A 12,573-nucleotide genomic window follows, 5' to 3' on the forward strand; every position below is an offset into this window, starting at 1 on the left:
CGACGGAGCGGAGCGGGCCGGAGAAGGGAGCCAGATTTCTGGCACGGGGGAGCCGGGAGGCGGCTCCGGCGCTCCCGAGGCAGAGCCCGGCTCGGGCCGTGCCGGATCCGGCCCCTTTCCCTGGGGTTTGTTTCCCAACCGACAGCACCAAATTGATTGCAGATTCCAGCCCGGGTGGGAAATAAAAAGAAATCAAACCAAAATCCTTTGACGACGGAGATTAAAGGGAATCAGAGGCCAAACACGCAGTCAGCACCCAGCTCCTACCGCTCACGTGACGGAGGCTGCTTGAAGCCCAGGCCGTAATTAAACAGCTGTGTTTTCTTTAAAGTACAACTTAGGGTTTGCTTAAACACCGTATTTGTGAAGCATCCGGGATTTCAAGTSAGCAGACTTGGGGAAACGTGTTTTGCAGGGGGGGCCCTGAACCTGTGACCGGCGGCGGGGGCGGGAATCAAAGGCAGCAGAGCATCCGGGGGGAGCGATGGACACCGGCGGAGGAGAAACGCGCCCCGGCTCCGGCACGTGCGGCAGGGCACCGGCTCCGGCGTTCTCCGGAGCGCTGCCGAGACGGCGATCAGCAGCCGCCAGCCAGCTCAGGGTTAAGGCTCCAGACATGCTCTCCGTTAAGAGCCGAGCACCTTTAATGGTTTAATATTAACCCGAGCGTGACGGCAGGAGTTCAGCGGAGCGCTCAGCCTTGCAGAGAGCTCCGGTCCCCGGCGAGCCGGCGCAGCGGAAAGGGCAAAACCCCGCAGCGAGCCCAGCCTGGCCGGACGGCTCCGGCATCTGCTCCAGGCGGTGAAGYGGCACCGCGCTCCGGCAGGGCGAGGAACGGCGGCGATGCCTCGCCGTGGCCAACGGGCACAGCCACCCYGTGCGTGCATGCACACGTGCACACACACACACGCACGCATGCAACGAGGAAGCGCGATTCTGCTTGTAGCAGGGAGCTGCCCAGCTCGGCAGATAGTCAATACCTAATTTGAGGTTTAGCCTTTCAACCATTTCCCATTCATTTCAGAAAATGGATTGCATTCCCGCGTCTGCGGCAAGATCGAAGGGGCTCCCACGTCCCCCGCCTGCCTCCCCCTCCCGTGCCGTCCCCGCGATCAAGGGTGGCAGGACGGAGGCTGCAAGACTCCCCCTCCCTGCGAGTCGATGGCATTAATGGGAAGTTGATCCGATTGCTAACGACCGCTCCAGTTTTGACCTTCAAGCAGGCCAAAGTACGGAGCTGTTTTGTTAGGAAAATTGCAACTTAAGCCTGCTGGCTGGTTCACAAGGCTAATTGCAGAGTGTGGAGTCGTTGGCAACCGAAAATTGGGGTTGCTGGTGCAAATCCAGCCTGGGTTTCAGGTTCCTGGTGCTGCTTCAGCCTCTAAAAATCCAGCCGAGCTGGATCTGGCTGCAACCGTCTCCAGTTCCTCTGCCTGGGCAGGGGTCCTTGCGCAGAGGGGTGCCCCCTTCACACCCCGCTCCCTCTGCCCGTCCCTGAGCATCGCCACCGCAAACACGCTCTCCCGAGGCGCCCAGGCTGCAGCTGGCACTTCAGGACTGCATCCGACCCTCTGCCGCCGGCGGCACGGCAGTCCTCCACCCGGAATCGCCCTCGCGGCGCTGGAGGATGCGCGAAGGGCGAAGYGCACGGGTGCCGTAAACGGTAAAGCCGCCATCCTCCGCGGCAGAGTCCTCCAGGAGCGAAGCCGGCCTTGCTCCCAGAGCAGCTTTCGCCGTGCTGCACTGATGGGCTTTCGTACCCCCCGAGCCGGGGTCCTGCGGACGGGTTACGGTGCCCACCGCGCCTTTCGCCGACGAGTTACGGTGCCCGGGCACGCGCGAAACCCACCACTTCGCACAGCGGACCAGAAAGGCCCGTGTTTCGTGGCGAAGGACTCGTGCACCTGTGTGCTCCCGTGGGAAACCCCGGCCGTCCCCCTGCTGCAGGGTGGATATTTGGAGGGTTGCTCCCAGGCTTGGCCGATGCAGCCCGTGGGCTGGGAGCGTGTTTTTGGGGACAGCTGGCTGCAAAGGTCACTGTTGCCCTCTGCTGGTCCAGGGACACGGAAAGCTGGGCCAGCCGGGCACTGACACCCAAGGGCCTGGCGCCCAGGGTGGCAGGGGCATTTCTGTCCCGGCGGACCCCAGCCTGGTCACCCAGCGATCGGGAAGGAAGGGAAATGTGGAGCGTGCAGCCGGGGACCGGCTGCAGCGGGATGGGGAACCAGCTCCCTGACCGYGATGCAGCCCATAGGTATCCCTTGGGGAAAACAAGCAGAAAATGGGAAAATGCAGAGCATATGGCCAGGGAGAGGGCAGGCAAGGGGTCCTGCAGCCCGGCCCCGCTCGCGGCTGAGGGCTGCCGGCTGTCGCCGCGGGGCAGCAGGGCCGGAGGGGTAAGGAAATGCAGCGGCAGCAGATGCACCACTCCTGCCATAATTGCAGTCGCAGCGCCGGAGGAGAGCCGACCCTCCTCAGCGCGCCTGGCCAAAAAGCCGCCGGAGGAGGCTGGCTAACGGCAAACTGGCTGCTCCATGCAGTGAAGGACAGCCRGCACCGATGGGAATCCTTTCTTTAATTCCCCTCTCTGGAAAACCATGGACTTCCCAGTAGCCCAAATCTTACCRTAGCTTCCCCTTCCCTTCGTCCCAGGACTTGCCCGAGATGCTCCGACTTGGCCAGAAATAGTCGCGTTCCTGCAGGTGCCAGGCTGCAGTTCCCTGCTCCCGGTCCTGCGAGAGCCTCGAAATCTCCAAAATGCACAGGAGAAGGGATGAGAAAGGGGGAGCTGGCTTGGCACCTGCTGTCCCCAGGCATCGGGGACAGAGGAGGACAACCGACGTGGGGTGCATGAAGCCTCACACACCGGGGAGGGGGATCCCTTGGGACCCTGGGGTGGAGGGATGCTGCAGCACTCCTGGGAGGGGGATCCCCTGGACCCCAGGATGGAGGGATGCTGCAGCACCCCGGGGAGGGGGATCCCTTGGACCCCAGGATGAAGGGATGCTGCAGCACCCTGGGGAGGGGGATCCCTTGGACCCCAGGATGAAGGGATGCTGCAGCACCCTGGGGAGGGGGATCCCTCGGGACCCCGGGGTGGAGGGATGCTGCAGCACCCCGGGAGGTTTGTGGCATTGGCACCAGCATCAGCCGCAGCGGCAGGGCGATGGGGATGGACCCACCCATGGGATCCAGGCGAGTCCCTCCGCGAGGTGGGTGAGAGCCCGGGCTGGGGAGGAGGAAGAGGAAGAAGGAGGCTGGGAGCTGGCAGAGACCCAGTTTCCCTGGGAGACGGAGGGCAGGTCTGTTGGGGGAAGCCATACCAACGGGGCCGGGGCCGGGACCGGAGCTGCTGCCTCCCTCCCGGCACCGCCGCTCCGACCCGGCGGTCCCGACCCGCCGTGGGGCCAGCCATGAGCACCGTCCTGGCCAGGTAAGGCGACCCGAGGGGCTGCCGTGGGCTCGTCTCCCCTAACCTGCGTGTCCTACGCTGTGCTTGCGAAACCCTGCTGCTAAGCAYTAAGAAAACACCCAGCTCGCTAGGGAAGGAAAAAATCTGTAGGGTTAAGATAAAGACAGCAGGACACGATGACAGAGCAAGACGGGTGTTATCTTGGGCGCAGTGGAAGGAAACAAAAGCTTTGCGGGAGGGAGGTGGAGAACAGGGCTATTTTCCCCTGGAAAACATAAGTCTGCCGAGCTGAAGGTCAGGAGAGGTCTGTAGCAAACCAGCTTTTAATTGGAAAYGAGCACGGTAATCATGCCTGTCCGTGGGTGCCTGGGTGACGACGCTGCGAGCAAACTGCCACGCTGCCTGTCTTACAGCTTCGCTCCTGTGCCAAATACAGGGTGGTTGTTTTTTTTTTCTCCTCCTATGGGCATAATAAGTGACAGCACATCCTCACAAGGAAAGCCACGTGCTGGTAAATGCAGCTCCTCCTGCAAGGCTTTAAAGGGAGGAAAGCCGAGAGAAAAGCAGCCCACTATCCTGTTACCTCCCAGCAAGAGTGAGAGGTGGAGGAGAGATCCTGTTTGGCTCTGGCGTTTAAAGACACATGAAAAACCCACAATTTCCTAGAAACTTTGCATCTGTTGGAGCTATGAGGCTGCTATAATAAACATGCGTTGCACTATATTGGATCCATACGTTGCATTGTGCAACCAGAGCCAAGATCTAGCTGTGGGATTTGCAGGGCCTCATCAGGAGAAAGCACCAGACCCAAGAGGTTCCCAGGCAGCTAAAACCAGGCTGCAGTGTGCTTCCTCCCCCAGGTCTTCCTCCATGGGGAGAATCGGTGGCAAAGAAAGATGCCCATGCTACCAAGCAGGTAGATCAGATGGTCCAAGTCCCTTCTCCAGTCCTGGGAAGGATGGAGGGAGGATGCCAGGCTGCAAAATGCACATATTTGAGCTCCTGAGAGATCATGGCTCCAAGCAGGGCCTCCCAGCAGCCCGGCCGCCCCAGGAAAGCCCCTGGCCACCCCACCTGAGATGTCAACCTTCCTGTGCTCCTCAGCATCCTCCTGCTGGTGCTCGAGTCCCTCATCCCTGAGTCGAGTGTCTCCCAGCATGGCTGCCAGGCCCCCCTGCACTCCGGGCTTATCCCACTTTTCCTTCACTCATCACCGTGCATTTTGGCTCTTCCCACCTCTTCCTCGTTGGCCCCAGCTCCTTCCTCTCGTCGGTCTCCAGCTCATTAGCAGCGCCGAGGTGGGCATGACCCCGCATTGCATACAGCAGTACAGCCAACTGGAGCAACAGCACTGCTTGCAAATGATTTATTTTTGGCACAGGGTCACTGAAAGCAGGGAGGAGGGAGCAGCAGTTAAGCGGAGCTCCAGGACCCGAGAAATTTAAGGCGCTGCTAGTCTTTCATGGCAGCGTGTCAAGGCTGCACGGTGGAGACCGAGCGAGAGGGGGATCAGCAGGTTTTACAAGGTGATGCACAGCAGCCAAAGCCTTGGCAGAGCTGCTGGGAAGAATGAGACGGAGAGGCAGGCTGCAGCTGCGTCCTTCCATGAATGCTGCCTTTGCAGCGAACGAACGCAGAGGTCTGACACGGCTAGCTTGGGGATGGGGGTTTGCCGGTGGGGAGAGCCAGCTTGGTGCGTTCACGGAAAGGAAAGCTCATGGACGCGGAGCCCATCCGCACCACCCGCATTGCACAGCGGGGAACGGGCCAGGAGCCACGGGGAGCGCGCACAGCTCCTAACGGCCTCGGCCGTGCGTCGATCAGATGGGCTCCCGGCTTTACAGCTTCAGCAGTTAATTCGATGGACAGTTGCTTCAGGACCCAGCTTGGGAAGGGGGTGGTCAAGGTGAAAGGCAGCCCGGTCTGCACAAGCTACTCCTGGCTGCAGATGTGCAAAAGAGGGTCTCTTGCCCGCACACGAGATGCGTGTAAAGCCTTGTGGCTCTGATTCCCCGTGCGGATTCAGAGCGGCGTTGCTAGCAAACCCCGCCAGCGCCACTCTCCCTTTCTTTTCCCACCCAGGGACAGCCAGGTGAGGATCATGGAGAAGACGGTGGCCAACGCAGAGAAATACTTTGGCCGCTTCTGCTCTCTGATGGCTTCCTACACCCGGAACGTGGCCAAGCTCCGCGACAAGTCTGATCTCCTGGTGAGGCAGCTCACTGACTACGCAAATACCGAGAGCCCCGAGCTGCGAAACACCATGAAGAGCTTTGCGGAGGAGTTAGCCAAAGTGCAGGATTACAGGCAGGCCGAGGTAAAGAGCGGTCGAGACCACAACCCCCTAACAAGGTCCTAAGCAAATACGTCCCAGATGTGGGCCTTCCCATCAGGAAGCAATAAACACACACGAGCAATAAAGCGAGCAGCGAGTACTCCGCCGGGTCCGCGCTGCGCTGTGACCGGCGCTCTCCCGGGAGAGACGCGCTCCGTCCCGCTCTCGCCGTCCCTGGGCAGAGACGCTGATCTGTGCAGTGTGTCCCTGCTCCTTCCAACCCGGGGGGAGGAATCAAGCCAAGGGTTGGAGCTACCTCCTTGCCGGAGATGGCAGCCTGTCTCTGAGCGTTTTGGGGTGGTTCCAGCCAAAAGGGAGGAATTCCCACCCCCTTACCTGTGCCACCTCATGGGGCACGGGACGCCTGGACGTAAGCGGGTCTTTCAAACGCCCTGTTTGGCACCATCAGTTGGGAGACCTTGAGGGCTGGGTCTGGTCTGAGCGTGTTGGCTGGAGGCTGTCGGCTCAGTCCCGTTCACACCAGGCCGGTGGCTCTTCCTTTCTGCTTGGCAGATAAATACCCCCTTTCCTTGCAGATAGAGCGCCTGGACACGAAGGTGGTTGAGCCCCTGAAGCTCTACGGCATCCGACTGAAGCAGATGCGGGTAAGCCCCCGCGAGGCTGCCCCGCCAGCCCCCGCCGGGCCGTATGCAAACACCCGTGTTATTTTCCAGGCAGAACTCAAGAGGTTCAACAACACCCGCAGCAACGAGATAAAGCAGCTGGAGAAGCTGGCGCGGCTGCGACAGAAGGCACCGCCTCACCAGCAGGTCATCGTATCCTTGCCGGCAGAGGATGGGCAATTGCCCATCTATGGGGATGTAAGTAGACACGAGCTGCTTCTCCATCTCCTCTTTCCTGTCCCAGGAACCCAACAATCCCAACCCAGGGGGGATTTAGAGTCGAGACCCTCCATGTTTCCCCGACCAAAGCACCTTCCTGGTGAAGGTGCGTTTCTAGGAGGCCAAGAGCAGTGGGCTCGAGGTTTTGGCCTCCCGAGGACATTTTGGCTGCCTTAGCAGCGAAGAGGCTGCACACTCTGTCTCCAGGTGCAGGCACCGAGCCCCCCTGCCCCAAATATCTTGACTAATTTCAATGCAATTCAAGTCACATCATAAAAACATTAAATCCACCCAAATTTCATGAAAAGCSTGGCTGGAGACCAGAAGAGGACCTTTCTGGCCCCCCACCACAATGAAGGCTGTTGCTCAGACCCCTCCTTAGCCATTAGGGAATCCAGCCCGATGGCCGAGGGAGGGGGATATCCAGGCTGGGAAGAGAGGCAGACCCTGGGAAGCACAGGCTGATGGAACAGCACAGCAAACAAAAGCAAATCCCAGGATAGAAAAGCACCTTCCCTCGGCAGCCTTTCCTTGACACCTTCTCCAGGCCCAGGGAAGCACCAGCCCCCCGAAACCACAGAGATCCTGCAGCCAGGACACAGATCCATGCGGCAGATGGTAATAAAAATGGTCTGGGATGGGCACAGTTGAGATGAACCCCAGAGCAGGACAGCGAGGACAGGCCTGAAATGAGCTTCATCCCGCATCCCAGCACAGCCCTGGCATGCTCAGGGTCAGGCTCCTTCCGGGAGCGTCCGGAAAGAAAAATCGCTGCTCCCACTTTTAGCTGAGTCTCCCTTACCTTGGTGGCTGTTACAGAGGCACCGAGTCCCCAGCTGAAAATTTTCCCCAAATTAATATCCAGCATCTGCATCCCTGGAGAAACACGTAAAGGAGGGGGAAGGATCTCCAAAAGAGACATTTCTCCCCGCAGGCTGAATTCAGCGTGCACCGAGCCGCGGCGGACACCAGCCGCACCTCCAAGCGCCTGCAGGAGACCTTCGACTGCTTCCAGCGAGAGAAGCTGAAGGACGTCCAGGTACTGGCTGCTCGGCCCCGCCGGCAGAGCTGCTGCGGCCCCGCGGATTCCCCTCCTTCCCCAGCCCCGGGGGAAGCCGGCCGCGCTGGGATCAGGCTCACGCTCTGCCCCGTCTGCCTTCCCCGCAGAGGATTTTCTCAGATTTTGTTGCTGTTGAAATGATTTTCCATACCAAAGCCCTCGAGGTCTACTCCGACACCTTCCGGAGCCTGCACAGCTACGGCAGCGGGAAGGATTTGGAGGTAGGGGGGGTCTGAATCCCTTGCTAAGAAGCCCAGATCTCCAAAGAGGCCGCCGACAGCCAGAGAGCCCCTCGCCACCCCAGGCCCCGTCCCTGGGGAAACTGAGGCAGGGAGGGCCGTGCTCGCCGGCCGTTCAAAGCTACGGCTGCGCCCGAAGCCGCGCTGCGCCCTGCGCGGGGGGTCCCTGCGCCGGCCCCGTCCCTGCTCGGCCGCGGGCGGCGAGGAGCACGCCGTGCCTCGCGGGGGGCCGCTTTGCCCCCCGGCCTCAAGGCAGCCGTTGCAAGCCGCTGCTTTTTATGATCCGGGGATGTGCAAATCGGGCTGCTGCCCAGCCCTCCGAGCCGTTCTGCGTTTAGGCTCTGCCGGCTGTTAGCTAACGCGCCCTGGGCTCTGTCACACGTGCAGGGTCCCCCTCGTCTCCCCGGCACGCTTCGGGCTTGCGAGCCCGATCCGCGTGGCATCAGGCTGCCCTCCAAGCGGAGCATCCCGCGTGCCCCGGCCCCCCGCCGGCTCCGGCCGCCCGCCCGCAGCATGCCCTGCCCCAGCCCCRCGCTTCCAGCCGCCTCCGGCTCGCGGCTCTCCTCCGAGGTCTCCTCCCCGGTTTCTCTCTGCGGGGACTTTCCAGACCGCCGGGGTAGAGGCAGGGCTGCGTTCCCCCGTGCAGCCTGATGCCGCTGCGGGAACGAGCAGCGGCGCCTGAAGTTGGCCGTGTTTCTGCCTCGATCGCACAGCTACAGGCACTGCCCAGGTGCCTGATCTGCTCTCCCCTAAAATAAGCTGAATTCCTGGAGCGCTCGCCTTGCCCTGGCTTTTCCAGCTGGTCTGAGGCTCCCTGCTGCCGGCTCCGGCAGGGACCACGGCTGGGGTTTGCAGACACTTTATATTCAGATGTGCAAACACCAGCAGGTCTAAAGCCCTTGTTTAGTCAGGGTTAACGAGGCTGGCAGGGCTCTAATAAGCCCCAGAGGCTCAAAGACGTTCGCATCTTGACCTGCCTTGTTTGCCAGGGAATACATTTATCTGCCGTGCACGCGACAGCCCGGTGGCTAGCGGCCGAGTGCAGGCGGCATCTCCGGCCCCAGCAAATTCCCACCCAGGGCATCGCAAAGTCGAGGGGTTTTACGGTGGCGGGCTCAGCGCCGCAGCTCGCTGCTTGGTTTTAGACCGGTGCAAATCGAGCACGGCTTGCTGGTTACAGGGTCTGCAGCCGCCTCCACGGCGGAGCTGGGCCGAGGCGCCGGGTCTGCTTAGGCACCGGCCACGCGGCCCCAGGCTGCAGCGTGGGGTGACGGGTCTCCATCCCTCGGTCCCAGAGCGCTCCGAGCGGCTCCTGGAGAGCGGCGGAGGATGGGGAAGACCCCGGGGATCCCGGGCTGCGGGACCTCAGCGACACCGAGCGCGCCCCGAGCAGACCATAACCAGGGCCACGAGCTTGTGCTCCAGCCCCCTGCGCACATGCAGCCCCACGGCCGCGAGTAGGCTGCTGGTCCGCGACGATCCCGCTCCAGCATCCCGCCGCGCATGAAACCGCCGGCTCCGGAAAAAACACCAACCTGCCCGGGGTGCCCGTGGCCCCCGGCCACCCGCGAGCGTGGCCACACTGTCACCTGCTGGCGGCGGACAGCTGAGCAGCGTCCCCCCGCTGCGGCATCGCCGCCCGGCTGCATTTCGGCACGACCCCGTGCCGCAGACCCCGCATCCCCCCCCCGGCTCAGCCCGCCCGGCACCCGCGGCCGAGGAGAAGCAGGTCCTGGAGATTTCACCCTCCTCCTCCTCCTCCTCCTCCTCCTCCTCCTTTCCTCGCAGGCTGTTTTTCTCCCCCTCTCCTCCTTCCATCAAGCAGCAAATATGCTTTCAGAGCAATAAGACGGCTGTTCAGCCTTTGGAACAAATGTTCTCTGCCAGGCGCCGAGCACCGGGGTGGAGGGGGGACTCACACTGATTTAATGACAGTGATTTAAGCAATTTGAACCATTTTTATGGCGCATTTACAGTTAGGGGAAAGGGAAGGGAGAAGTGTAGGGAAAGGGTGTAGATCTCGGTGTTGGCGGTATCATTAAAAAAAAAAAAAAAAAAAAAGGAAGAAAAGAGGAGCGAGCGAGAAGCACAGGAGCAGCGCGGAGGCAGGAAAGGTTAGGGAACGCACCCCAGCAGGCGCTCGGAGGGGGGAGAGGCTGCCGCGCTGCCGCAAGCTGTTCCCTCGCCGCGCTGCCAGCGCGAGCCCTCGCCAGCCTCCCGCGCCGCGCTCCCAAATCTGTCTCTTGTCAGCGCCGGCTCCCCGGGGGCCGCGGCTTGTCAGAGCGGCGCTTGCAGCGCCGGGGAGCGGGCGCCGGGCCCGGCTCAGGGAACAGCATCCCGTCCGCTTCCGGATACCCGCAGCCGCAGGGGCCGTCGCGGGAAGGGCTGCTTGCATAAATGCACCGCGCCGGCTGGCAGCAGCGCGGCGGCGGCGGAGGAGGAGAYGGGCCTTCGAGCATGGCCAGCTCAGCAAGACGCCAGGCGCGGCGAGCCTTGCGCCACGCCGCGCTGAGATCGGGCCCCCTCATTGCACGTGCTCTGCACGGCTCTGGCCCATCCCCGAGCACGGAGCACAGCTGTTCGCCGGGGCCAGGGACCGTGAGGGGCTCCCATCTGGCTTTAATCACGCGCAGAAACGCCGGCCAGACGCGTTTTCCCACGCGGAAACGCCGCCGCTGCTCCAGCACAGCCAGGCCTGATCCCCGCTAACGGCGGGATGCCGCGGCGCCGATATCCCCACCGTGGCACGCCACCGCAGCCGCATTCGGCCCGGAGGGAGGGATTGATGGGATATCGATGTGTGCATCATGCAGCATTTACTGGCGCTGGCGCTTGCGGCGCGGGTGACTAGCCCTGGGGAAGGGGGAGCTGCCGGGGGGGCAGCGGCCGCGAGGGGATTTGCGAGGGCAGGAGCAGGGCGAGCCGTTGCAGTACCGGAGCCGCTGCTGCAGACCGGGCACCGCTCTGCCATCAGGAATCTCCCGCGGAAAGCTGCCTCCTGCCGGGAGAAGGAAGAAATCCCCTGGGATGAAGCCCGGCTGCTGATGCTCTTTGCACTCCGGCATCCCATGACGGCAGGAGGGTTTCTCTCCTGCAGCCCTGCGCCATGTGCAGCGGCGCTTGCCAGGGCTCCGGTTCCCGTGCAGCCTAATAAATCCCTCCTGCCCTGGCGGATAGGGGGAATGGCCACCCGCATCCCTGGACAGGTCCCCAGACAGGCGCCGGCTTTGCAGGGGTGCAAGAAGGGATGCGGGACCCCTCAGCACACAGCAGGGCAGAGACCCCGGCCGGGCTCTAATCCCAGACCTGCCTGGATTTTAAGCAGGTGCTTAATGCCCAGCAGAGCAAGTCAGCGGGTTTAAGCACATGCTTAAGTGCATGCTGGAACTGGGGTCTCGAATGCGAGTTTAAGCCTGGTGCTGGGGTAATCTCCAAATGCTGCTTCTGCCCCCGCTTAGTCGAGCTTCTCGCTGCAATTCGGACAGGCAGGGCCCTGGGTGACCGGGCAGCCTGGACACGCGGTTTCTGGGCTAATTGCAAAGCGCCTGTAAGACTGTATCTAAACTGGCTTCCAAAAACAAGTGTCTGAATGGCCTCATCCACCCTCCTCCTCCTCCTCCTCCCGCAGCTATTTTTGCACCAAGAACGCAAACGCCAAAGGCACCCGCGGCACTAATGCCGGCCCCGGCGTCGCCCCCTGCCCCGCACCCGCCCCGGGGCGCCGAAGGGCCCGGCGACACCACGCTGCCCCACGGCGCGGCTGCCCGCCCAGCCTCAAGCCTTCTGCACCTGCTCATGCCAGGGCAGTGGCGAACGCGGTTCCGATGGAGCTGGTCGGCTCAGCGTGGGCCTCTTGGAAGCCGTCGCGCGCCGGTAACGTTCATGCGGTAGAGCTGCGTGCCKCAATTAAATCAGCCGTTCGTTTTGCAGGCTTCCGTGGTCAGTRGTTTTATGGCAGGGTAATTGCAAAGTAATGCAAAGGACAGAAGAGATTAACCCCGTTTTAGCTAGCGGCGGCGTCAGAAAATGCAGCGCGAACCCGGGGCAGAGGCAGGAGCGAGCAGGAAAGCAGAGGGAGGCAGGCAGAGGAGGGGGCACCGCCGCCGCACTCGGGATCGAGCAAGGAGTCAGCGGCGGGGCAGAAAAGAGGCCGCTCAGCTCCCCGTGGCCGGTGCTGGAGCCCAGGCAGCGCGTCCCAGGGCTGCGCGCGACCGCACGCTGCGAACCTGCGCCGCAGAGCTGAGCTGAGCTAGGACGGGCGCAAAGCCGCAGGTCCTCGCAGCAGCCCCGCGCGCGGGCGCCCGACGGTCCCCCCGCGGGTCCCCCCCAGCCCGAGCAGGCGGTTCGCATGCCCAAAACCGGCACGCTGCCGATGCGCAGAGCATCCGCCTGTGCCCCCCGCCACGACGCTTTACGGTGCAGTTTATCCCCCCGGGTCTTCCGCGGACAGTCCCAGCTCGTTCCTGCCTGGCTGTGACCACGCTCGGATCTCTCTTTCCCAGCATCTCGACGGCTTGGTGTCAAGTAAAACACAGCTGTGGCCTTATACCGCTGCCCGGCCTCGAGGAACAGTGAGAGCAAACCACATTTTGCAGCAGGAAAGCTGAAGGGAGCCGTTAGGTTAAAAAAATAATAATAATACCCATTCCGATAGAGTAAGCCTTGCTCCGGGTGATGCAACGGGA

At 62.2% G+C, this 12,573-nt stretch overlaps 1 protein-coding gene across 1 annotated transcript; it reads left to right on the top strand.

Moving 5' to 3' along the window:
* Nucleotides 1–3,350: 3,350 nt before the first annotated feature.
* On the top strand, nt 3,351–11,564 carry FAM92B (family with sequence similarity 92 member B). The gene is made up of 7 exons (XM_026092039.1): nt 3,351–3,433; nt 5,495–5,729; nt 6,284–6,352; nt 6,422–6,523; nt 7,506–7,628; nt 7,757–7,870; nt 11,517–11,564. The coding sequence occupies exons 1-7, from the start codon at nt 3,414–3,416 to the stop codon at nt 11,562–11,564; spliced, it is 711 nt and encodes a 236-aa protein (XP_025947824.1). The 5' UTR covers nt 3,351–3,413.
* Nucleotides 11,565–12,573: the final 1,009 nt, after the last annotated feature.

The sequence above is a fragment of the Apteryx rowi genome, unplaced genomic scaffold, assembly GCF_003343035.1.
Source record: "Apteryx rowi isolate R43461 unplaced genomic scaffold, aptRow1 scaffold_94, whole genome shotgun sequence".
Classification (NCBI taxonomy): domain Eukaryota; kingdom Metazoa; phylum Chordata; class Aves; order Apterygiformes; family Apterygidae; genus Apteryx; species Apteryx rowi.

What these genes read in the sequence shown, in the direction of transcription:
- FAM92B (XM_026092039.1), top strand. Translation starts at nt 3,414, where the DNA reads ATGAGCACCGTCCTGGCCAG. An exon ending in ATGAGCACCGTCCTGGCCAG is followed by an intron (nt 3,434 to 5,494) that starts GTAAGGCGACCC and finishes TTTCCCACCCAG; the next exon opens with GGACAGCCAGGTGAGGATCA. An exon ending in AGGATTACAGGCAGGCCGAG is followed by an intron (nt 5,730 to 6,283) that starts GTAAAGAGCGGT and finishes CTTTCCTTGCAG; the next exon opens with ATAGAGCGCCTGGACACGAA.